This window comes from Pungitius pungitius, chromosome 15 (genome assembly GCF_949316345.1).
Source record: "Pungitius pungitius chromosome 15, fPunPun2.1, whole genome shotgun sequence".
NCBI classification, from domain to species: Eukaryota; Metazoa; Chordata; class Actinopteri; order Perciformes; family Gasterosteidae; genus Pungitius; species Pungitius pungitius.
In genome coordinates, this window is record NC_084914.1 from 859,470 (window position 1) to 878,937 (window position 19,468).

A 19,468-nucleotide genomic window follows, 5' to 3' on the forward strand; every position below is an offset into this window, starting at 1 on the left:
CACCATGAACACGGACAGCCTGAACACGGACAGCATGAACACGGACAGCATGAACACAGACAGCATGAACACAGACAGCATGAACACGGACATCCTGAACACGGACAGCATGAACACAGACAGCATGAACACGGACAGCCTGGACACGGACAGCCTGAACACGGACAGCCTGAACACGGACAGCATGAACACGGACATCCTGAACACGGACAGCATGAACACGGACAGCCTGAACACGGACAGCATGAACACGGACAGCATGAACACGGACATCCTGAACACGGACAGCATGAACACGGACAGCCTGAACACGGACAGCATGAACACAGACAGCATGAACACAGACAGCATGAACACGGACATCCTGAACACGGACAGCATGAACACAGACAGCATGAACACGGACATCCTGAACACGGACAGCATGAACACGGACAGCCTGAACACGGACAGCATGAACACGGACAGCATGAACACGGACAGCCTGAACACGGACAGCATGAACACGGACATCCTGAACACGGACAGCATGAACACGGACAGCCTGAACACGGACATCCTGAACACGGACAGCATGAACACGGACATCCTGAACACGGACAGCCTGAACACGGACAGCATGAACACGGACAGCATGAACACGGACAGCATGAACACGGACATCCTGAACACGGACAGCATGAACACGGACAGCATGAACACGGACATCCTGAACACGGACAGCCTGAACACGGACAGCATGAACACGGACAGCATGAACACGGACAGCATGAACACGGACATCCTGAACACGGACAGCATGAACACGGACAGCATGAACACGGACATCCTGAACACGGACAGCATGAACACGGACAGCATGAACACGGACAGCATGAACACGGACAGCATGAACACGGACATCCTGAACACGGACAGCATGAACACGGACAGCATGAACACGGACAGCATGAACACGGACAGCATGAACACGGACATCCTGAACACGGACATCCTGAACACGGACAGCATGAACACGGACATCCTGAACACGGACAGCATGAACACGGACAGCATGAACACGGACAGCATGAACACAGACAGCATGAACACGGACAGCATGAACACGGACAGCCTGGAACTGTTTTAGCCGAAAACCTTTGTGAGTCATTCTGCTCTTTTTCTATTCTCTCCTCGGCCCTCGAGGAGAAAACAGAAATCAGGGGCATACGAGAGAGAAAGAGAGAGAAATCACAGAGGGGTTGATGGGTGGGGGGGGGGGGGCACTTGAGTGCAGTTGTAATCAAGGCCCTGTGCGCTCAAGAGGGGGGGGGGCAATCAATCCAGCTGTCTGCCTCTACATCTCATCAGGCGTCTTGAAGACGTGGCTACAAATGAATAGTCGGCTCACGATCACCAGCGGCCTGAAACAACTGCAGGTGGAACCACAGAAGAAGAACGGGAGCAACGTCACCATTAGCACGTTAGCTTAGCTCGCCGGGGGTTACACGACCCAGATGGGAAATAATAAAACCTAAATTAAATCCACAAAGTGATGAAGTATGAAGACCAGAGAACCAGATGTTCTGAAAATGTTCTGAAAAGTGGCACAAATTGAATGTTGATGAAACGGCTAATTTCCCTTAAAATTTATGCTGAAATGCTAAAAATGTCTTAATGAACCGGGGAAGTTTCATGGCGACACCTCGTTTATTCTTTCGAATCGTTCCCTTTAGATTCAATTCCATCATTTTGTGTCTTGTTGACATATTATATGTTATATTATGAAACATATTATAGAAAAGAATGTTGCACATTGAGCAGAAGCAGGTTAAAAGAGATGCTGGAGTCACTAAAATTGTGATTTATAAAAGATCACATTTCAATAACTGTACTTTTATGATATTAAAGGTAGCGTATGACACTGTGCCGGCGATGATGAGGTTATAATGAGGTTCAGCACCAGACAGACATGCTCATTAAATCTGAGGATATTAAGAAAATTCTAGAATGAATCGACTCCCATCCTTTGCCGTTTATAAAATGTATATTAAATTATTCAGCGCTATCAAGTTTTTTGTGGGGGGGGGAGGTCTGTGCTTCCGTTGAGCCGGGATTACAAAGTTACTGTGGTATAAATTAAAGGTAATGCACTGGGATTTAAATGAGAGTTTAAATAAAATATGAAGCCGAGAGGCGACACGTCCCGTCACTCAGAACGAGACGGATTGGATCATCAGCCGATCGAAGGGAAACGCACAGTTTGGTTGGGATGTGTGTGTGTAGGGGGGGGGTAAGAGACGTTTCTAGTCCAACAACTGGAAACTGACAAAAAAAACACAAATCCCCTTGGGACGGTGTGGGAGAGCTGCTGTCGAGTGGTCTCCCCCCGCCCCCCCGTCTCCCTCTGCTGGGCCCACGAAAGAAAGCGATGCAAGCGCCAGCCTTCCATCTTCTACGAGGTGGCCGCCGTGTGGGAGAGGAGCCGAGACCAGCGCGCTGCCAGCTGCGGGGGAAGCGGGAAAGAGGGTGGTGGGTGGGGGGGTGGGGGGGGCGTGGGGGGGTATTGGGTCTGTGGGGGCAATGGGCAGTCGGCGATGCCAGAAGCCTGGCTGCTGGGCTGATCGGTTGGCTCAGGATCACATCTGCACCGCTGTGCAAACTAGAGCTCTGTACAACCCCCCCCCCTCACCCCCCCATCCCCACCACCACCTCCACACCATCCCCCCGCCTCCCACCAACAATTCCCCCATTTTGATTCCTCACCTCGGCAAAAGGTGAAAGAAACATTTCAGCATCGACTAGAGACTGAATGTCACTGCTGAGACAGACAGAGACGCAGAGACAGAGAGACAGAGGGACAGAGACAGAGGGACAGAAGGACAGAGACAGAGGGACAGAGACAGAGAGACAGAGACAGAGGGACAGAGACAGAGGGACAGAGACAGAGGGACAGAAGGACAGAGACAGAGGGACAGAGACAGAGGGACAGAGACAGAGGGACAGAAGGACAGAGACAGAGGGACAGAGACAGAGGGACAGAGACAGAGGGACAGAAGGACAGAGACAGAGGGACAGAGACAGAGGGACAGAGACAGGGGGACAGAGCGATGTAAGAGAAGCATCGCTTCGACCTGAACGGGTCGGTAACTACATTTGGCGCTTGGTGTTTAGCGGTGAGGTCACTTCCTGTTAACGTTTACCACCATAAATGGTCTTTCTTCATGTCTCCGTCCACCATGACGCGGATCCAAAGTGGCCTCACGTCAGCAGGTTCCTGTCCTTGAAACCAGCAGAGAGGAATTACAAGATGCCACTGAACTGGAGTCTGGACCGAAAACTCGAATCAGTGCGAATCAGAGAGGATGTGAAGATGTTCTTGTCCTCCGTGTCGAGTCACTCGGACTCGACACCAACGGAAGGACCAGCTTTGATCGGTTCAAGTTCCTGCCGATCTAAAACGGTAAAAAGAAAGTAATGTCTCCCAGGTTCTTGATTGATATGTGAACCAGATGATCAGCACTTGCACAAGGTGATTCCATCAATCTGGCCGTAGATGAGCCCCCCCCACTGGTGCCCCCTCGTCTCTTTCACTTGTTGAACCGATGGCGGCTCTCCGAGCGCAGAAGAAGAAGACGACAAAGGGAGTGAAATGAGACCTCAGCTGCTGCTTTCAGTGCTAATTGAGCTGCCCCCCCCCCCCACACCACCCCACCCCCCCTCATGGGGTCCGGTTCTCACGGCCACGACGCACCACTGGAAGAAGCCCCCGGGTCCCCCGCCCACCCCTCAGCCGGACAATGGGGGTCACCACCTCGCTGCCCACCATCTTGACATCCACCCCCCCATGTATGACAATGCTCTCCAACCCCGTCGCCCCCCCCCCCAGGGTGGCTCACAATGGGGCGGACGCGCGGGACAGAAGTGGGAACGTGACTTCTTAGAATGCGAGGGGGGGGGTCAGAATAGATCTGGGGTGGGACGGATGAGAAATGAGGAGGTTTCAACCTGTGAGGCTTCATGAAACAACGAAGAACTTTCATAGTGAGCAGAGTTTGGTTTACAAAGGGGAGCAAAAGAACTCTAAATACCAGATGTCCTCGAACGCAGCGGCACATCTGGAAGGAACAGAGCGCTGGTACCGAGTCTCTAACTTCTCCTTCGGCTTTAAACCGACGTTGTGTCTCCTCAACTCGTGATATCTCCCCCATATTGTTCCAGAATAAAAGCCTCTGCCCTCGAGGATCCTTCCTCCACCTTCCTCATCCTTCCTCCTCCTTCCTCCACCCTTCCTCCTCCTTCCTCCCCCTTCCTCCCCCTTCCTCCACCCTTCCTCCCCCTTCCTCCTCCTTCCTCCACCTTCTTCCTCCTTCCTCTCCCTTCCTCCTCCTTCCTCCCCCTTCCTCCTCCTTCCTCCCCCTTCCTCCTCCTTCCTCCCCCTTCCTCCCCCTTCCTCCACCCTTCCTCCCCCTTCCTCCTCCTTCCTCCCCCTTCCTCCTCCTTCCTCCGGCGCAGCCTGACGTCTTCACATTTAAATCAGAATAAACCGAATCATCTTAAACAAAGCTGCCGACGGCACAATTTAATGTTCGGCCAATAAACCCTAGCCAGTGAGGGGGGGGGGAGAGGGAGGGAGAGGGGGGTGGGGGGGGGGGGTTCTGGCTTTGGGATGGATTGATATTCTAGTTGAAAATGACAAACGACACTTTAAAGACGGGATCCGCCCACGCTGTTGCACTTTACCCGAAGGGACGCCATATTTCATCTGCAGCCCGTTCTGTCAAATGTTTGCATTAATAACATCTATGGGGGTGGCGGGGTTGTGTGTGGGGGTGGGGGGGGGGGGGCAACAATAGCACTTACCAAAAAAAAAGCAAAGCCGTGGCATAATAAGCACAAAGTGTGTGTGAGGAATTGCAATTATCAAGCAGAGAGAAGTGTCTCTCTCTTTAGTCCCCACCTCGTCAACATTCTGTCCTATTAACGTGGGACACACACACACACACACACACCTCCACGGAGCCTCCAGAGCCTCCTCCTGATGGGACTGAACCGACTCGTTTTGAATCAGATGATCTTGAAACAGAATCACAAAGGACATTTTCTTCTGATGAAAAAAAAGAGAAAGAAACGCTTGATCGCCTTCTTTTTTTTTTAGTCGTTCTGGAGTTTTGGAGCCGTGGAATAATACTCCGACAAATGAGGTCCTAAACTGATTTATTTATAAGATAGAAGTGCGGTATTCCGGGCCAACACACAATCACACCTCCCACGGGGGACGTTTCCAACTTCTCCGTGGAGTATCATCTCTGGCGTTGGCGTGAATGTCTCCTTGTGTGGAGCGCTGGGTCCTACGCTGGAGGAGGCCAGGAAGGAAGCATTGAGCCACCTTTCCTTTAAGCTCCTATCTGGCACTTGGATTATTCTGTATCGTTTCATTCAGCCTGGAACCGTTGCCTCAGGAAAGACTTTTTTTAAAAAACACATTCAATCCGGGTTTTGATCACATTCCAACCAAAATGCTTTTTCCTGTGATCACACAGAAGCAATGACGAGAGCAGCAGAGCAACTTGTTGGGGGGGGGGGGGGGGGGGGGGGGTCTGACAGGCCCTCATACACTGTGTTAACACACGAGGCAAGAGGTCCATCCCCACAACACACAACGGATCTGTTAGCCTTTAGCAGCCAGTATCAACACGGTGAACTGAGCCGCTCATCTGTGTTTGTTAAGGTGAATTTTGCTCTTTTTAACACGATTACATTTGCTGGCAGGAGACCTTCATTCAAATGAGATCAGCTGGTGTCAAACCACAGCTAAAAGAGGAAAATGTTCCCGCCCAATCCAACCCCTTGAACAGATGGCGCCTCCACACTGACTTATGTATCATGCCTCCACAGAAGAGGTCTGTGAGTCACATTCAGTGGTTTTGGGGGACGTGGACCTGGATCACTGGTCCAGGTCCACGTCCATCCATTCACCCATTCATACGTTCATTCACTGGCGCTTGGAGACCAGAGGGCCACGTCGTATTTGCAGAACTGACTCATTTCACACGCAACACAACACAATTCTTCCACTTTGCTTTTTTGTTTTCCAGCGCGTGTCTTTGGGCCCACGTCCAACTCTCCGATGGACTCCCACCATGGAGACAAACAAACATGGCTGCACGGAGATTTGCGACGCGGAAAAGAGAAAGTCCCGCTGGGCTTTTCAAAATGCGCAAACGCCCCCAAAAAACTCGACACAAAGCCGCGAAGCCACAAAGTGGCACCGCGGAGGACAAAAGAAACACATTTCCACTCGAGTCCTACGTTGGAAAAAAAAAGGCGCCTCAGGTGCGGCCGGCGTTAATGGCCTGTCCGTCTTTCTGTCCCCCTCCATCGGCATGGCGACGCCAGCAGAGGACAGCCTACCTGCCACGCGGGCCACATCTGCGGTGCTGACGTTGTGGGTGTTGGGGTTCACCTTGAAGGTCACAGCAGGGCCCACCACGCTGTAAACACACACGCAAACACACACTGTTAGAAGCTTCACAGGGGGGGGGGCTAAAGAGACGATTTAACCTGTGGCGATGCTTTAGGCCGCTGCAGACCGCGTCACCAGGGCGAGATAACCGCTCCGATAGAACCTCTCCGATATCAATGCAGCGCTTTGCAAATGCTTAAAGGCCTTTGAGCACGGCGGGACATGAAGGAAAGAGGGGGGGGGGGGGGATTATTTCCACGTACAGAACGTGATGGATGCGCATCGAGCGAACAGAAAGAAGAGGCGGCCATATTGTTTTTCCAGGTGCTTGATTGGTTGTTGGTTGGTGAATGAAGGCCGGGTGGCACAGCCGAGTCTCCCAGTGTGATTGACCTTTTGCCCCCCCGCTGTGATTCAGACTAAAGGCCCAGCGGAAAGATATATCACGGGCCCCCTCCGGGAGGTATTGTGAGCTGCTAAAATACGGTGACATCGTTATTGGAGCAGCTCACATCCCGAAAAAAAACATGTCCGAAATGTTTTCAGAGGTAAAAGAGGTTTTTCGTTTCACGTTGATTGATTTTGCACATTGAGCGTTTTCTGGGAAGCTGGGGGGTCCAAACGCTTCATGAACACAAAAAGATTCTAACAGAAACCCCCAAAAATAAAACGACTCTTTTGCTTTATAGAATTTTTTTTAAATAAAAATATAATTCACATTTTCTTGAAATTCCAACAAATTCCATAAAAACATTTTATAAAAGGCATTTTAAAAATGTGTTAATATTATTGTGGGGCTTTAATCAGGTTTCTCTGGACCCTGAGCTCGGTGTGTCCGAGAAACACACAAACAGCATCAAACTCCTGGTCTCTTAACGCAGCGCTGCCGTTACATCGTGTTCTTAAATATTCAAATAATGCATTAACTCATCATCATGTGTCGCCTTTTAATAAAGCCGGGTACAAGAACAGCTATTAAAAATACATAATAATGGGTTTTCCCTTTGTTTCTACTGAAGAAATGAGAAGAACGAAGGGGAACTTTTGGTGGGTGAGAGACAAATGAGTCACATGAGTCACATGAGTCAAATTAGTCAAATGAGTCACATGAGTCACATGAGTCACATGAATCAAATTAGTCAAATTAGTCACATGAGTCACATGAGTCAAATTAGTCACATGAGTCACATGAGTCACATGAGTCACATGAGTCAAATTAGTCAAATTAGTCACATGAGTCAAATGAGTCACATGAGTCAAATGAGTCACATGAGTCAAATGATTCAAATGAGTCACATGAGTCACATGAGTCAAATGAGTCACATGAGTCACATGAGTCAAATGACGGGCATGTTGAGTTTTACGTATGCTGTTTTTAAGAATAAACCTTAAATACTGCGTAAAAACACAGTAATACCACAGAGCATATTGTAACACACTATTAGAATGCGTTATAGAATGTGTATTCCTACATGTACACACATCCACACTGAATAATAAATACACAATAAAACGCTGCTCAGAATCAGAATCCCGTCTCACCGTTGAAGGTACAAAAGATGAGACAGAAGTCTGAGCTCAGGCCCTCTCTCTCCTCCTAGTGGCGGCTCTTTCAAATACACCTCCCCCCCCCCCCCCCCCACTCAGCTCACCACTCAGCTGAGACAGACATTGCATCACCTCAACCCTCATGTTGATTATTATAAACACGTTCAGTCTACACACTCTGCTACGCTTACACAACGCTGGTGGTCCGACAAAGAAACGCCCACGGCGCCACTTCCTGTTGCCCCCCCCGCCCCCCCGTCAAAACGTTATCTAATGCCAGGCTATCGGATTGTTCCAAAGGAAACACAAAGATGTGAGTCACTCTCCAGGTGTGTGTGTGTGTGTGTGTGTGGAGGCTCATTTCTATGATTCATATGTTTGCCAGAGTGTGAACTGCAACCCCCTCCCCCCCCCAGAAGAGGGGGAGTTTTGTAGTCTCTTAAAAGTGGCTGAGGTCACGCAGGTCGCCTGAGAGACATTTTTTTGTTGCTGTGATATGCTAATGAGCGCCCTGGGGGGGGGGGGGGGGTGCAGTCATCACGACCTCTTCTTGTTGCGCTCTGACGGGACGCGATCATCTCTCATCGATTCAAAACATCACCAGCAGAGTGTTTGGATCAAAGCAGTTCAGGTGATTTATAAAAGATGCTTTTATAAAATTATTCTGCACGTAATCTGCAGATTATTACAATTATGTTATTATATATTAGATATATATAAAATGTAATTTTATTTTATTCAAATGGTGAAACTTACTGATAACATGAAAGACAATTAAGACCTATAAAATGTTATTATTAAATATGTAAATGAGACATTATCAAAAAGTAACTTTTGGTGAATTTAGGAGAAATCTATGCAGACAAGTGATGTTTTTCACGTGTTTTCTCTCTGAAACAAGACGTCGAATCGATGCAGAAGGTAAAACCCAGGGGCATGCTGGGTAAATCAGGAGTGTCAGCAGGCTCAGTGTCCATCTGACGCCTTTGTCCCCCCGGCTCCCCTCGCCCCAGCGGAGAGGAGATGGCGTGGCGGGGGGGGGGGGGGGAGGAGGGGAAGGGGCATGGGGGGGGGGGGGGGGGGGGGGGGGGTTGGCAGCAGGCTGACAAATTGTCAAGGCGGCTCCCCCTGCTGGGCCTTTACTGCGCTCACAACAAGTCTCCCCCTCTCATCCATCACCCTCCCCAGTGTGCACCTCCCGCCTTTCAATGGGAGAGGGAGGGGGTCAGGGGAGGAGAGGTTGGGGGGGGGGGGGCACAGAACCGGCCACCCAACATCTCCATACAGATGCCAGGCAGCACGGTGTGTGTGTGTGTGTGTTTGTGGACACATGAATTTGCTCTTGGTTGACTTCACGTTCATTCAGTTTATCGTCCAGAAGCTGCAGCTTGAGAAGCTTCAACACACACAAACACACGGACACACACACAGTGGTCATTGATGCAAATGTCCAAAAAAACGTGTCCATACGATAAATATTTGCTGCGCTAACAATCCACAAATGACCGTAAGAAGGTCTCACACAGCTTCACGAGACTCCAAGTGAATTTAAAGATTTCCATTTAGAGAGGTGCTACCTTTGAAATTCACACCACTCAAATAGCAGCAAAGATCTACTTTCTCTGTGAATGTCAAGATATTTATTCACCGGTTCTGGATGTGAGTCCATATCGACTGAGAGAAGGAGGAGGAAGTGATGTCAGAGTTCATTAAATGAACCAGTGTGAGCCGACTTCAGTTATCGGCCTCCTCAACCTGCGGGAGCCAAACCGATCGGCACTGTGGGAGTGAGCAGGTGTGTGTGTGTGTGTGAGAGAGTGTGTGTGTGTGCTTGTGACTAAACGCTTTAAACCTGGAGGAGGAAGTGTGAGTGACGTAAAAGGGAGAAATACTTACGAGAGCTCGGCGAAGTCGGCCATCTGGATTTTAGCCCTTCGAGCCAGGATCTCCATCAGTTGGAGGCCTTTGTCTGTCTGGAGGCCTCTGGGGGGGGGGAGGAGGAGGAGGAACATTAAACTCATCCCATAGAGCAGACCATAGACCTTTATTTAACCTTTGTTGACCTTTATTTAACCTTTGTTTGACCTTTATTTAACCTTTATTCAACCTTTGTTTGACCCTTATTTAACGTTCATTTAACCTTTATTCAACCTTTTTTTACCTCTATTTAATCTTTGTTTGACCTTTATTTAACCTTTATTCAACCTTTGTTTGACCTTTATTTGACCTTTGTTTGACCTTTATTTAACCTTTATTCAACCTTTGTTTGACCTTTATTTAACCTTTGTTTAACCTTTATTCAACCTTTGTTTGACCTTTATTTAACCTTTGTTTGACCTTTGTTTGACCTTTGTTTGACCTTTATTTAACCTTTGTTTGACCTTTATTTAACCTTTGTTTAACCTTTATTCAACCTTTTTGACCTTTATTTAACCTTTATTCAACCTTTGTTTGACCTTTATTTGACCTTTATTTAACCTTTTTTTGACCTTTATTTAACCTTTATTCAACCTTTGTTTGATCTTTATTTGACCTTTATTTGACCTTTATTTAACCTTTGTTTGACCTTTATTTGACCTTTATTTAACCTTTATTCAACCTTTGTTTGACCTTTATTTAACCTTTGTTTGACCTTTGTTTGACCTTTATTTAACCTTTGTTTGACCATTATTTAACCTTTGTTTAACCTTTATTCAACCTTTTTGACCTTTATTTAACTTTTATTCAACCTTTGTTTGACCTTTATTTAACCTTTGTTTGACCTTTATTTGACCTTTATTTAACCTTTTTTGACCTTTATTTAACCTTTATTCAACCTTTGTTTGATCTTTATTTGACCTTTATTTGACCTTTATTTAACCTTTGTTTGACCTTTATTTGACCTTTATTCAACCTTTGTTTGACCTTTATTTAACCTTTGTTTAACCTTTATTCAACCTTTGTTGACCTTTTTCCAACTTTGTTTGACCTTTGTTGACCTTTATTCAACCTTTGACCTTTGTTTGACAATGCATTCAGCATCATGATATAAATAATAAATTAAAGTGGGAGAAATGTGTTTAACATAATTATAGATTAATCAAATAAATAAAATTGTCTTTCTACTCACTCGGCGTCGGTGATGACGTAGCCGAACACGTCGTCCTCCTCCGCCTTCCCGCCGCCGGCTTTGACGTCCAGCTGGAGTTCGGGGACGTGCACCGTCCTCCCGAGCGGCTCCTCGTGCACGAGCGCGGCGGGGGGCGGCGCCACCTCCTTGATCCAGCCCCGCACCTCCGACACCTCCTCCACCGTCTGGGCGGCGTCCTTCTTCTGCACCGCCACCCCCGCCGCGGCCGCGCTGGTCCGGCTGCGGACGTTCTCCAGCCCCGCCTGCCGGCCTCGGGCCGCCTCCGCGGCGACGTCCCTCGCCGAGGGGGGGCCGGCGAGGGACGTTTCGTCCAGGTAGGCGAGGAGTTTGGAGAAGAGGGTTCCTCCCTCCGCCTGGAAGAACAAATTATCCTATAGTGTCTTTGTGGACATTTGGTCCTCGTTGTGTAAATGTTCTTCATGTTGATTGTGTTTTTGGAGGTGGATGCTTTCTGTGGTCCAATGGGAACAAATCCCTGAAATGCTGCATTTTATTTTTAATAGTTTATTCTCATCACATCCTTGATCGATTTTATTATAATATTTTACACTCCATAGGTGTATAATCATATCTTACTATAGTACTATATAAGGTATTCTGACGAAAAGCCCTCAAAACATTCAGAATGCTGCACTGCACAATTTCTGTAGCAACATGTTGTGAAGTATCTCCAAACTAAATCCATGTCCTCCTCACTTCAGCTTCTGCACAGAAGTCGATGTCGAACCAAACCGGGCTTCTTCAGAATAAGAGAAAAACGGTTGTGACATTGTGAGCACAAAGCGCACACATACCTCGCCCTCCACGCCGCGCTGCTCCGTCTCCGCGTGGCGCTCTGCGAGGACAAGGAGGGACAAAGTGTCCACACATGTGTGCGTCAATCAATGAGAACAAGAAGTCAATCAAACTGGAGGGACCAGGATGAGACAAACAAAGAGAAACCAAATCACTGTGAAGACAAACGCGCGTTTGTCTTCACAGTGATTTGGTTTCTCTTTGTTTGTTTGATCCTCGACGTTTAAAGAAAAAACTGCAACAATCACCTTGAAGCGCCGCCGGCGTCGGAGCGTTATCGAGTGACTTCCCCTCCTCCTCCTCCTCCTCCTCTCCCCCCAGGTCTCGGGGTCCGGGGCCCACGCGGGTCACGCCCCCCCCGCTCGGCCCCCGCTCCACCACCTGCAGGGCGTCGGCGATGAGGCCGGACAGCTGTCCCAGGTCGTGCGGCGTCAGGCCGTCCACGTCCACGTGGTGGCGGCCCACGCTCTGCAGGACGCTCTGGATGAACCTCTCTGCAGGAGACACGGAGGAGCTTCGCTTTAGACCTCCGTTTCCCGCGGGAAGAGACGTGACCCCCCCCCCCCCCCCCCCCCCCCCCCACGTACCGTCCACGGAGGTCAGAGGCCCCCCGACGGGGTTCCCTTGAGTTCTCCCCGGCGTCTGGAGCCGGGATCTGGAGGCGTCCGCGTCGAGGCCGTGAGCCTGAGCCCCCCCATGGAAGGGCCTCGGACGGGTGGCGGGGGCCCCCTGCTCCTCGGGGCTCGCCCCCCCGACGCGGAGGGACGCCCGCCCGGCCAGGTATCGCCTCAGGGCGCCCAGGAGAAGGTCGCCCACGGCCTGCTGGTCCCGGGGCCTCTGCGGAAGGGAGGAAAAGCCGGAGGGGGGGGACTCCTGAGGCGAGGTGGGGGTCCTGGGGCGGGGGGGGTCAGCGCCGGCGCCCGACTGGAACTAAGAGAGCAATTAAAATCACACAGAGAACACGGACCCAACCGTGAGCGTCAGTCCGTAGACACATTTGCATAAATTCCTTTGATATAAAGGTATAAATATAAACAGGTACGAGGAAGCATTACTTTAAAACTATGTAATTATTGTCAAATAACAACTTTTGATATCTGTTGTGTCTTTTATAAAGAATAATTGATAAACCAATGATCAAAGACACATTTGTGTGAGTAGATGAAGTTGAGGTGATTCACATAAAATAAATTTGTCATTAATTAATTAATTTTAAATAAACTTTAAACAATATGTGGATAATGTGAATAGATATGTAAAAGAGGGGGGGGGGTCACATTAATCCAACAACTAAACAAAAATCACTACTGAAATTAAAAAAAGCCTGCTTTTTATCTTTTCATGAGGAAAAACAAGTAATTAATTCATTTATGTAATTATATAAACCCAAAACAAAAGCAAAGTGTCTCCATTAAACGCCCACCTGGGGCCCAGAAACGACACACTGAGTGACACTAAATAAAACAATGGCACGCACAACAGCATTGTGCATGCCGCCAGTTTATTAACCTGCCGCGTTACTCCACCCACGCCCTCCGCCATTCTCCCCCCTCCTCCCTCCCCCCTCCTCCCTCCTCCCTCCTCCCGCGCCCTGTGGAGAGTCCAGAGGAGTGAACTCCTGAACTCTGGAGCTGCTGTTGTTTCGGCCGGAGGACGAAGGACGCTGTGAGGGTGTGTGAGTTCTCACCTACCAGTCCAACCGGGGGCCTGGAGTATTTTTACATTGGACCAACAGAGGGACCCGTTTCAACTCGAGCGAAGCTCGTGTCTCACACTGAAGCAGATGATTAATCCAGGAGGGAGCGCGTGTTATGAGGCTGTATCCTCGTCTGTTTGCTAGTCTAATAAAGTCTTTTTATTTTACACAGGCAGCTGGCTGTGTCCTGGGGGGTAACTAGCAACAAATGTCCCACCTGCTCCTCCCCTAGCAACAGTGGCTGGACTTTACTCATCTATTAGTAGATGCTTTTACTGGGGAGCTCATTCGATGAACTGGTAACAGGAAAGAAAGACGGCGCATTGAAGTCATCACTAGGCTTGTAGAGAAAGGACAATACCAGAGGCAGCATGTGGCAATGGGGATAAATACGTGTTTTTATAAGCTACTAGACGTAGCGCCTGTGTTATAAATCATATGTTGTCATATCACAAGCCCTGACTGGCAGTGTAAGGTGTGACGATGATGGGAGGGACCCAGAAGAGACACTAATCCACGAGTCCCTCACCTTCCCCTGAGGGCTCAGGCTGGAGGCCGTCCTGGGGAGGAGGCCGAGGCGCTGGAGGTACGTCTGCAGATTCCTGCTGAGCTCCACCTCCACGGGCTTCACCCTCTGGTCCACGGGGTCCATCGCCACGGCAACCGGCCTGACGCAAAGGCGAAACGAAACAATAAGGACGGCAGCGCATGCCGGTGAAACATTCACTCTCTCATTCATCTCTCTGGAGCGTAGTGAAAACCCTTAAAGTCGGGTGAGCAAGCATCTGACCTTCGGTTGGTGTTGTACACAGCTCCGTCCTGCTGTGGCCTGTAGGGAATCCTCCTCAGTTTGGACATCTCCTTGGACAGAACCTGCTGAGTGGCTTCATCTTCCCAGGTCAGACCTACGAAACACACCAACCACGGAGGGTCCAGCTGTGAGCGACCTGTAGCATCTGTGCAATCAAATACTTGACCAACACCTTCCACCTGATGGTTCAGCGGTGTCAGATTTCTTCTTTTCACCCCCCCCCCCCGCCAAACTGCTCGCTACGCCGTCAGAACAGAAATAAGAAACCTATGATTTGGCGTTCTGGCAGACGAGGACGGCGAGTCACAGAGACGCTTCTGATTGGCTAAAGGAGAGCGCTGGATGGATGGAGACTCCGGATTCATCTGGGGCCCAAAGAAGGGGGCTTTTATCCAGAGGGTCCAAAAAGCCACAAGAGCCCTGAACGGTAGATGCACACAGAGGTCAGAGGTCAGAGCGTTTTGCATTACTATCACAGCGATGGGGAATTTGCACTCGTTTTACAGCTTTAAGCTTTCGACCCTCTGACTGACCAGGTGTGACGTCCTCTTCTTTCATACCTTTTAATCTCAGCTCCACTGACTGATGAGGCCCGTTATCAGCAGATGAAACTGCTCAAAGCGCTACATCAAATATGTAGATGGGACATTATAATATCCGGGTGGGACGCTGCATTAATGCTCCTCAAAGACCCCTAAAGCTCAAGGAGGCGGGCGGACGCAACCACAGCAACAGCTGTCAGAAAATCGGGGGCCGTTAAATAAGACTGTTATCGACATTCATTTCGAACCAACCTGTCCCCTCCACCTGTGCATAACACCTTAGAGTTTTGTCCTCCCTGACTGCTTCTGCAGAACCAAAACTGCAGAATTAATTTCTCTTCGGAGTGCCCGACAAACTCCTCCAAACGTCTCCCAACGTCTCCAACCTCCTCCAACGTCTCCAAACGCCTTCAACATCTCCAATGCCTCCAAACGCCTTCAACATCTCCAACGCCTCCAAACTCCTCCAAACGCCTTCAAACTCCTCCAACCTCCTCCAACGTCTCCAACCTCCTCCAATGTCTCCAAACGCCTTCAATGTCTCCAAACGCCTTCAACATCTCCAACGGCTCTAAACGCCTTCAACATCTCGAACGGCTCCAAACGCCTTCAACATCTCCAACGTCTCTAACCTCCTCCAACGCCTCCAAACGCCTTCAACATCTCCAACGGCTCCAAACGCCTTCAACATCTCCAACGTCTCTAACCTCCTCCAACGCCTCCAAACGCCTTCAACATCTCCAACGGCTCCAAACGTCTTCAACATCTCCAACGCCTCAGAACTCCTCCAACGTCTCCAAACTCCTCCAACGTCTCCAACATTGAAATCGGATTATTTCTCCGCTCTCCCGTTGGCAAATTAAGCCAGAGGAGCAGTTTTTTTAGGTCATGTGAGTTTCATTATTTAGTAGAAGGGGAGGGAGAAAACAACGCTTTCCTAGTTGGACGCGTTTCCCTCATGAAGAGAAGACTCTCCAGAGAGCAACCGGCTGCTTCCTCGTCTCCTCAAAGCATCATTTGAGCGGCTGTTACACACACGTCTGCCTCCCTCTGCTGGTGCAGCAGCAAAAGCCATTTCATCATTTCCAGAGAGGTGGAAAAAACATGTGGATTTTTGATTAAAATCCTCATCACTCATGTTATAACGTTTTGGCTTATGGCTGCCCTCTAGTTCCATTTGCCTCAAGTTTCACGATTAATAGAGATTTACATAATTCATACATTTTGGACTTTGACCTCAAACCCTTTAGTACCATAAACCTTGGTTTTATTTGAACTGCTGCACAGCAATTTCTTCTCAGGGTGAATTACAGCTTCATCGTTTCTTTTTAGTTTTGCCTGGTGTAGAAATAATTATTCTTTTATTACTGTAAGTCAGTTATGTGCAATAAGAAGTTAATAATGGACAGATGGTGAGACGGATGGTTTAAGGTCAACCAGAGAATGATCAGTCAGAAACAACCGCTTGTGTAAACTTGGGCTCAATTGGCATTTTAAAATTTGAATTTATTTGTTGAATTAAATGTTCTCTTCTCGCTTTTAGTTGATATGAAAATACAACACACGTCGTGTCCTTTCTTAATCATCATTTTTATTTGTTTTGCAGATAAATCCTTTAAAAAGGACCTTTGTTGATTCTACACAAACCACATCGATTGACAATCTCTTTAATGATTACAATTCCACTGCCTTTCCTTACAGGAGGTCCAGCTTCAGCCCAGCAGATACAGTTGGAGGTGGCTGCACTGTTAAACTGTAAGACTTCGATGCACAAAACCGACAAACAAACAAAAACAACAAATGAGCAACAAAGCTAAAGAAATATTTATTCATTTTCTGTGAAAGAAAATACAAATGCAGCCTATTTCCCTCCTACTTGAGCTCACACAGCGTGGCATTGTCTCCCCTTGAATAATGGAGGGCGATTCCAGCGTGGAGGGGCTGCGTGAAGGTGGTCTGGACTCGGTGGAGCAGCGTCATGGTTTCACCCACGTTGTAAAAACCCAGGACGCCCGCCTTGTGGTCCAGGAACACGCCCACTTTGTAGGACAACTTGCCTTCGATCGGAGTGCTGATGTCATTGTGTCTGAATTCATAATTTGAAAGACACCACAAGGCCCAGGACTTGTCATTGTGTCCAAATATGGATTCATTACAACTCCCTAATCTTCTCATGTCCTTGTACGCGACGGCTACTGTGACGAGAGCGTCCCACTCCACCTCCCAGTAACAACGCCCAGTCATGCTCTCGCTGCTCAGGATCTGGTAGTAAGTAAATCGATTTGGGGAGTCATCAAATGAATGGAATGGCATTGTTGTTACTTTACGTCTCTTCTCAGATAAAACCATCCCAGGATTACTTGTGTTTGGATGAAACAGTTGAAACGCGTACTGCAAGAACTCCTCTCTGGTCCTCAGCTGTTGGGACAGGAGCCCGTCCACTTCCGACACTGTTCGGAGAACCTTGGGCCATTTCTCACTCAGGAGCTCCTGTAGTTTGTCTCTTATTTGTGACACAGACGCCGCCACGTCCTCAAAGTAGCTCAGAGGACGGACCTTGATGCCGGGCAGCTCTGTGGATTCTGGGGGTTTGGAGAGAGAGGAGTACCTTTTTAGGAACTGGTTGAGATCTTCTGTGTGCGAGAGCTCCTGCAGCTCAGCGTCGCGCCTCTTCAGCTCAGAGATCTCCTGCTGCTTCTTCTCCTGAAGATCTTTGACTCAACTCATTTCAGCTCTCTGCTGGGATCTGACCTGCTGCTTCACATCAGAGCTTCTTTCCTCCATGAGACGGATCAGCTGGGTGAAGATCTTCTCACTGTCCTTCACTGCTTTATCAGCAGAGAGATTGATGTTCTCCTCCTCCTGTTATAGCAGCTTCACACCTTCCTCTCTGTCCTGGATTCTCTGCTGGATGTTGAGTCGACTCACCTCCAGCTTTCTCTGCCTTTCAGTCCTTTCTGCTGTAGCTGAGACCGTGTCGTGGTCTTTATGTTCATCCATAAAGCAGAGATAACAGATGCTCTGCTGATCAGTACGACAGAAGATCTTCATCACCTCACCATGAAGAGAGCAGATGTTGTCCAGGAGCTCTTTGGAGGGGTCCACCAGCTTGTGATGCTTTAATGCAGCCACATCGTAATGAGGCTGAAGGTGTTTCTCACAGTAAGAAGCCAAACACACCAAACAGGACTTGAAGGCTTTCAGCTTCCTCCCAGTGCAGAAATCACAGGCCACATCTTCAGGTCCAGCATAGCAGTGATCAGCAGGAGCAGGTTGGAGTCCACTCTTCTTCAGTTCCTCCACCAGATCTGCTAACACGGTGCTCTTCCCCAGGACCGGCCTCTGGGTGAAGGTCTGCCTACACTGAGGGCAGCTGTGGAGCTTCTTCTCATCCTCTTTATCCCAGTGGGTGTTAACACAGCTCATGCAGTAGCTGTGTCCACAGGGAATCGTCACCGGGTCCTTCAGGAGATCCAGGCAGAGGGAACAGGAGAAGGTCTCCAAGTCCAGCTGAGACATTTCTCCTCTCAACACAGCCGCACCGTCTGAATTTCACTTCCTGATACGCGAAACCGGTTTCAGCTCGTTCTCTTCAGCAGCGTCGTCACCGCCCCCCCCGAACTGCAAATGTGAAGGAGAGGAGTGGACGAGGAGAGGAGGGAGCAGGGAAGAGCCTGCTAGTCTGTGAGGGCCGTCCTCCTGCTATGTGTGTGTGTGTGTGTGTGTGTGTGTGTGTGTGTGTGTGTGTGTGTGTGTGTGTGTGTGTGTGTGTGTACCTCGGTTGGACAGCTTCTCCAACAGCGTCCTGAAGCGCTGCACTACGGACGGGGAGACATCGTAGGTGTAGACGTCCTTCACCGGAGCAGGATGACACCTCCCGAACACGCCGTCTGTCACACACACACACACACACACACACACACACACACGTCAGGCCCACGGTGCACGGCTGTCTCCTCAGCAACACACACACACACACACATTATCCATATCGGTCGCAGGAAATGCGACTCACGGCTCCACCGATAGCCGCCCAGTCAGCTCTCACTACACCCCCCCCCCCCCCCCAGTGAGACCTCCTGTCACAACGGGGGGTCGTGGGCATGGAGGGAGGACTCAGACGCGGAGTATTCAGAATAAACAGACTTTAATAGTCAAAAATCAAAACTCTAAATCACTCCAACAAAAAGGGAAAGACGTAGGAGGAAACAATGAAGACATGAACAGGGACCTGGACTTGAAAACCAACAAAAGACTTACATGGCATGGGGGACTTGACGGGACACGTAACACGTAACAGGGTACTCAGACCTTGACACGCAATGACGCAACACCAGACAAGAGACTCACAAGGCTTGAATACACAAGGGGGGTGCAGGTGATTGGACACAAGTGGAAACGATCATTGACACAGCAGACAATCACGGGGGAAGACGGGACAAGGCAGGAAGTGAAGTTAGCCAGGAACACAAGAGACATGAAACTACAAAATAAAACAGGA

At 49.1% G+C, this 19,468-nt stretch overlaps 1 protein-coding gene and 1 pseudogene across 2 annotated transcripts in view; both read right to left on the reverse strand.

Annotated features, from left to right (window-relative positions):
• LOC119209007 (receptor-type tyrosine-protein phosphatase N2-like) overlaps positions 1-19,468 on the reverse strand; it is a 74,878-nt gene that overhangs the window by 50,324 nt on the left and 5,086 nt on the right. For both annotated transcript variants that reach the window (XM_062557603.1, XM_037457911.2), the window contains 9 exons: positions 18,744-18,857; positions 14,405-14,519; positions 14,144-14,282; positions 12,506-12,848; positions 12,167-12,412; positions 11,918-11,958; positions 11,103-11,476; positions 9,890-9,976; positions 6,394-6,473 (listed from right to left, as the gene is read on the reverse strand). In XM_062557603.1, the coding sequence (XP_062413587.1) occupies positions 6,394-6,473; positions 9,890-9,976; positions 11,103-11,476; positions 11,918-11,958; positions 12,167-12,412; positions 12,506-12,848; positions 14,144-14,282; positions 14,405-14,519; positions 18,744-18,857 (1,539 nt within the window). The remainder of the gene's footprint in view (positions 1-6,393; positions 6,474-9,889; positions 9,977-11,102; positions 11,477-11,917; positions 11,959-12,166; positions 12,413-12,505; positions 12,849-14,143; positions 14,283-14,404; positions 14,520-18,743; positions 18,858-19,468) is intronic.
• On the reverse strand, positions 16,377-18,549 carry LOC119209041 (tripartite motif-containing protein 16-like; annotated as a pseudogene).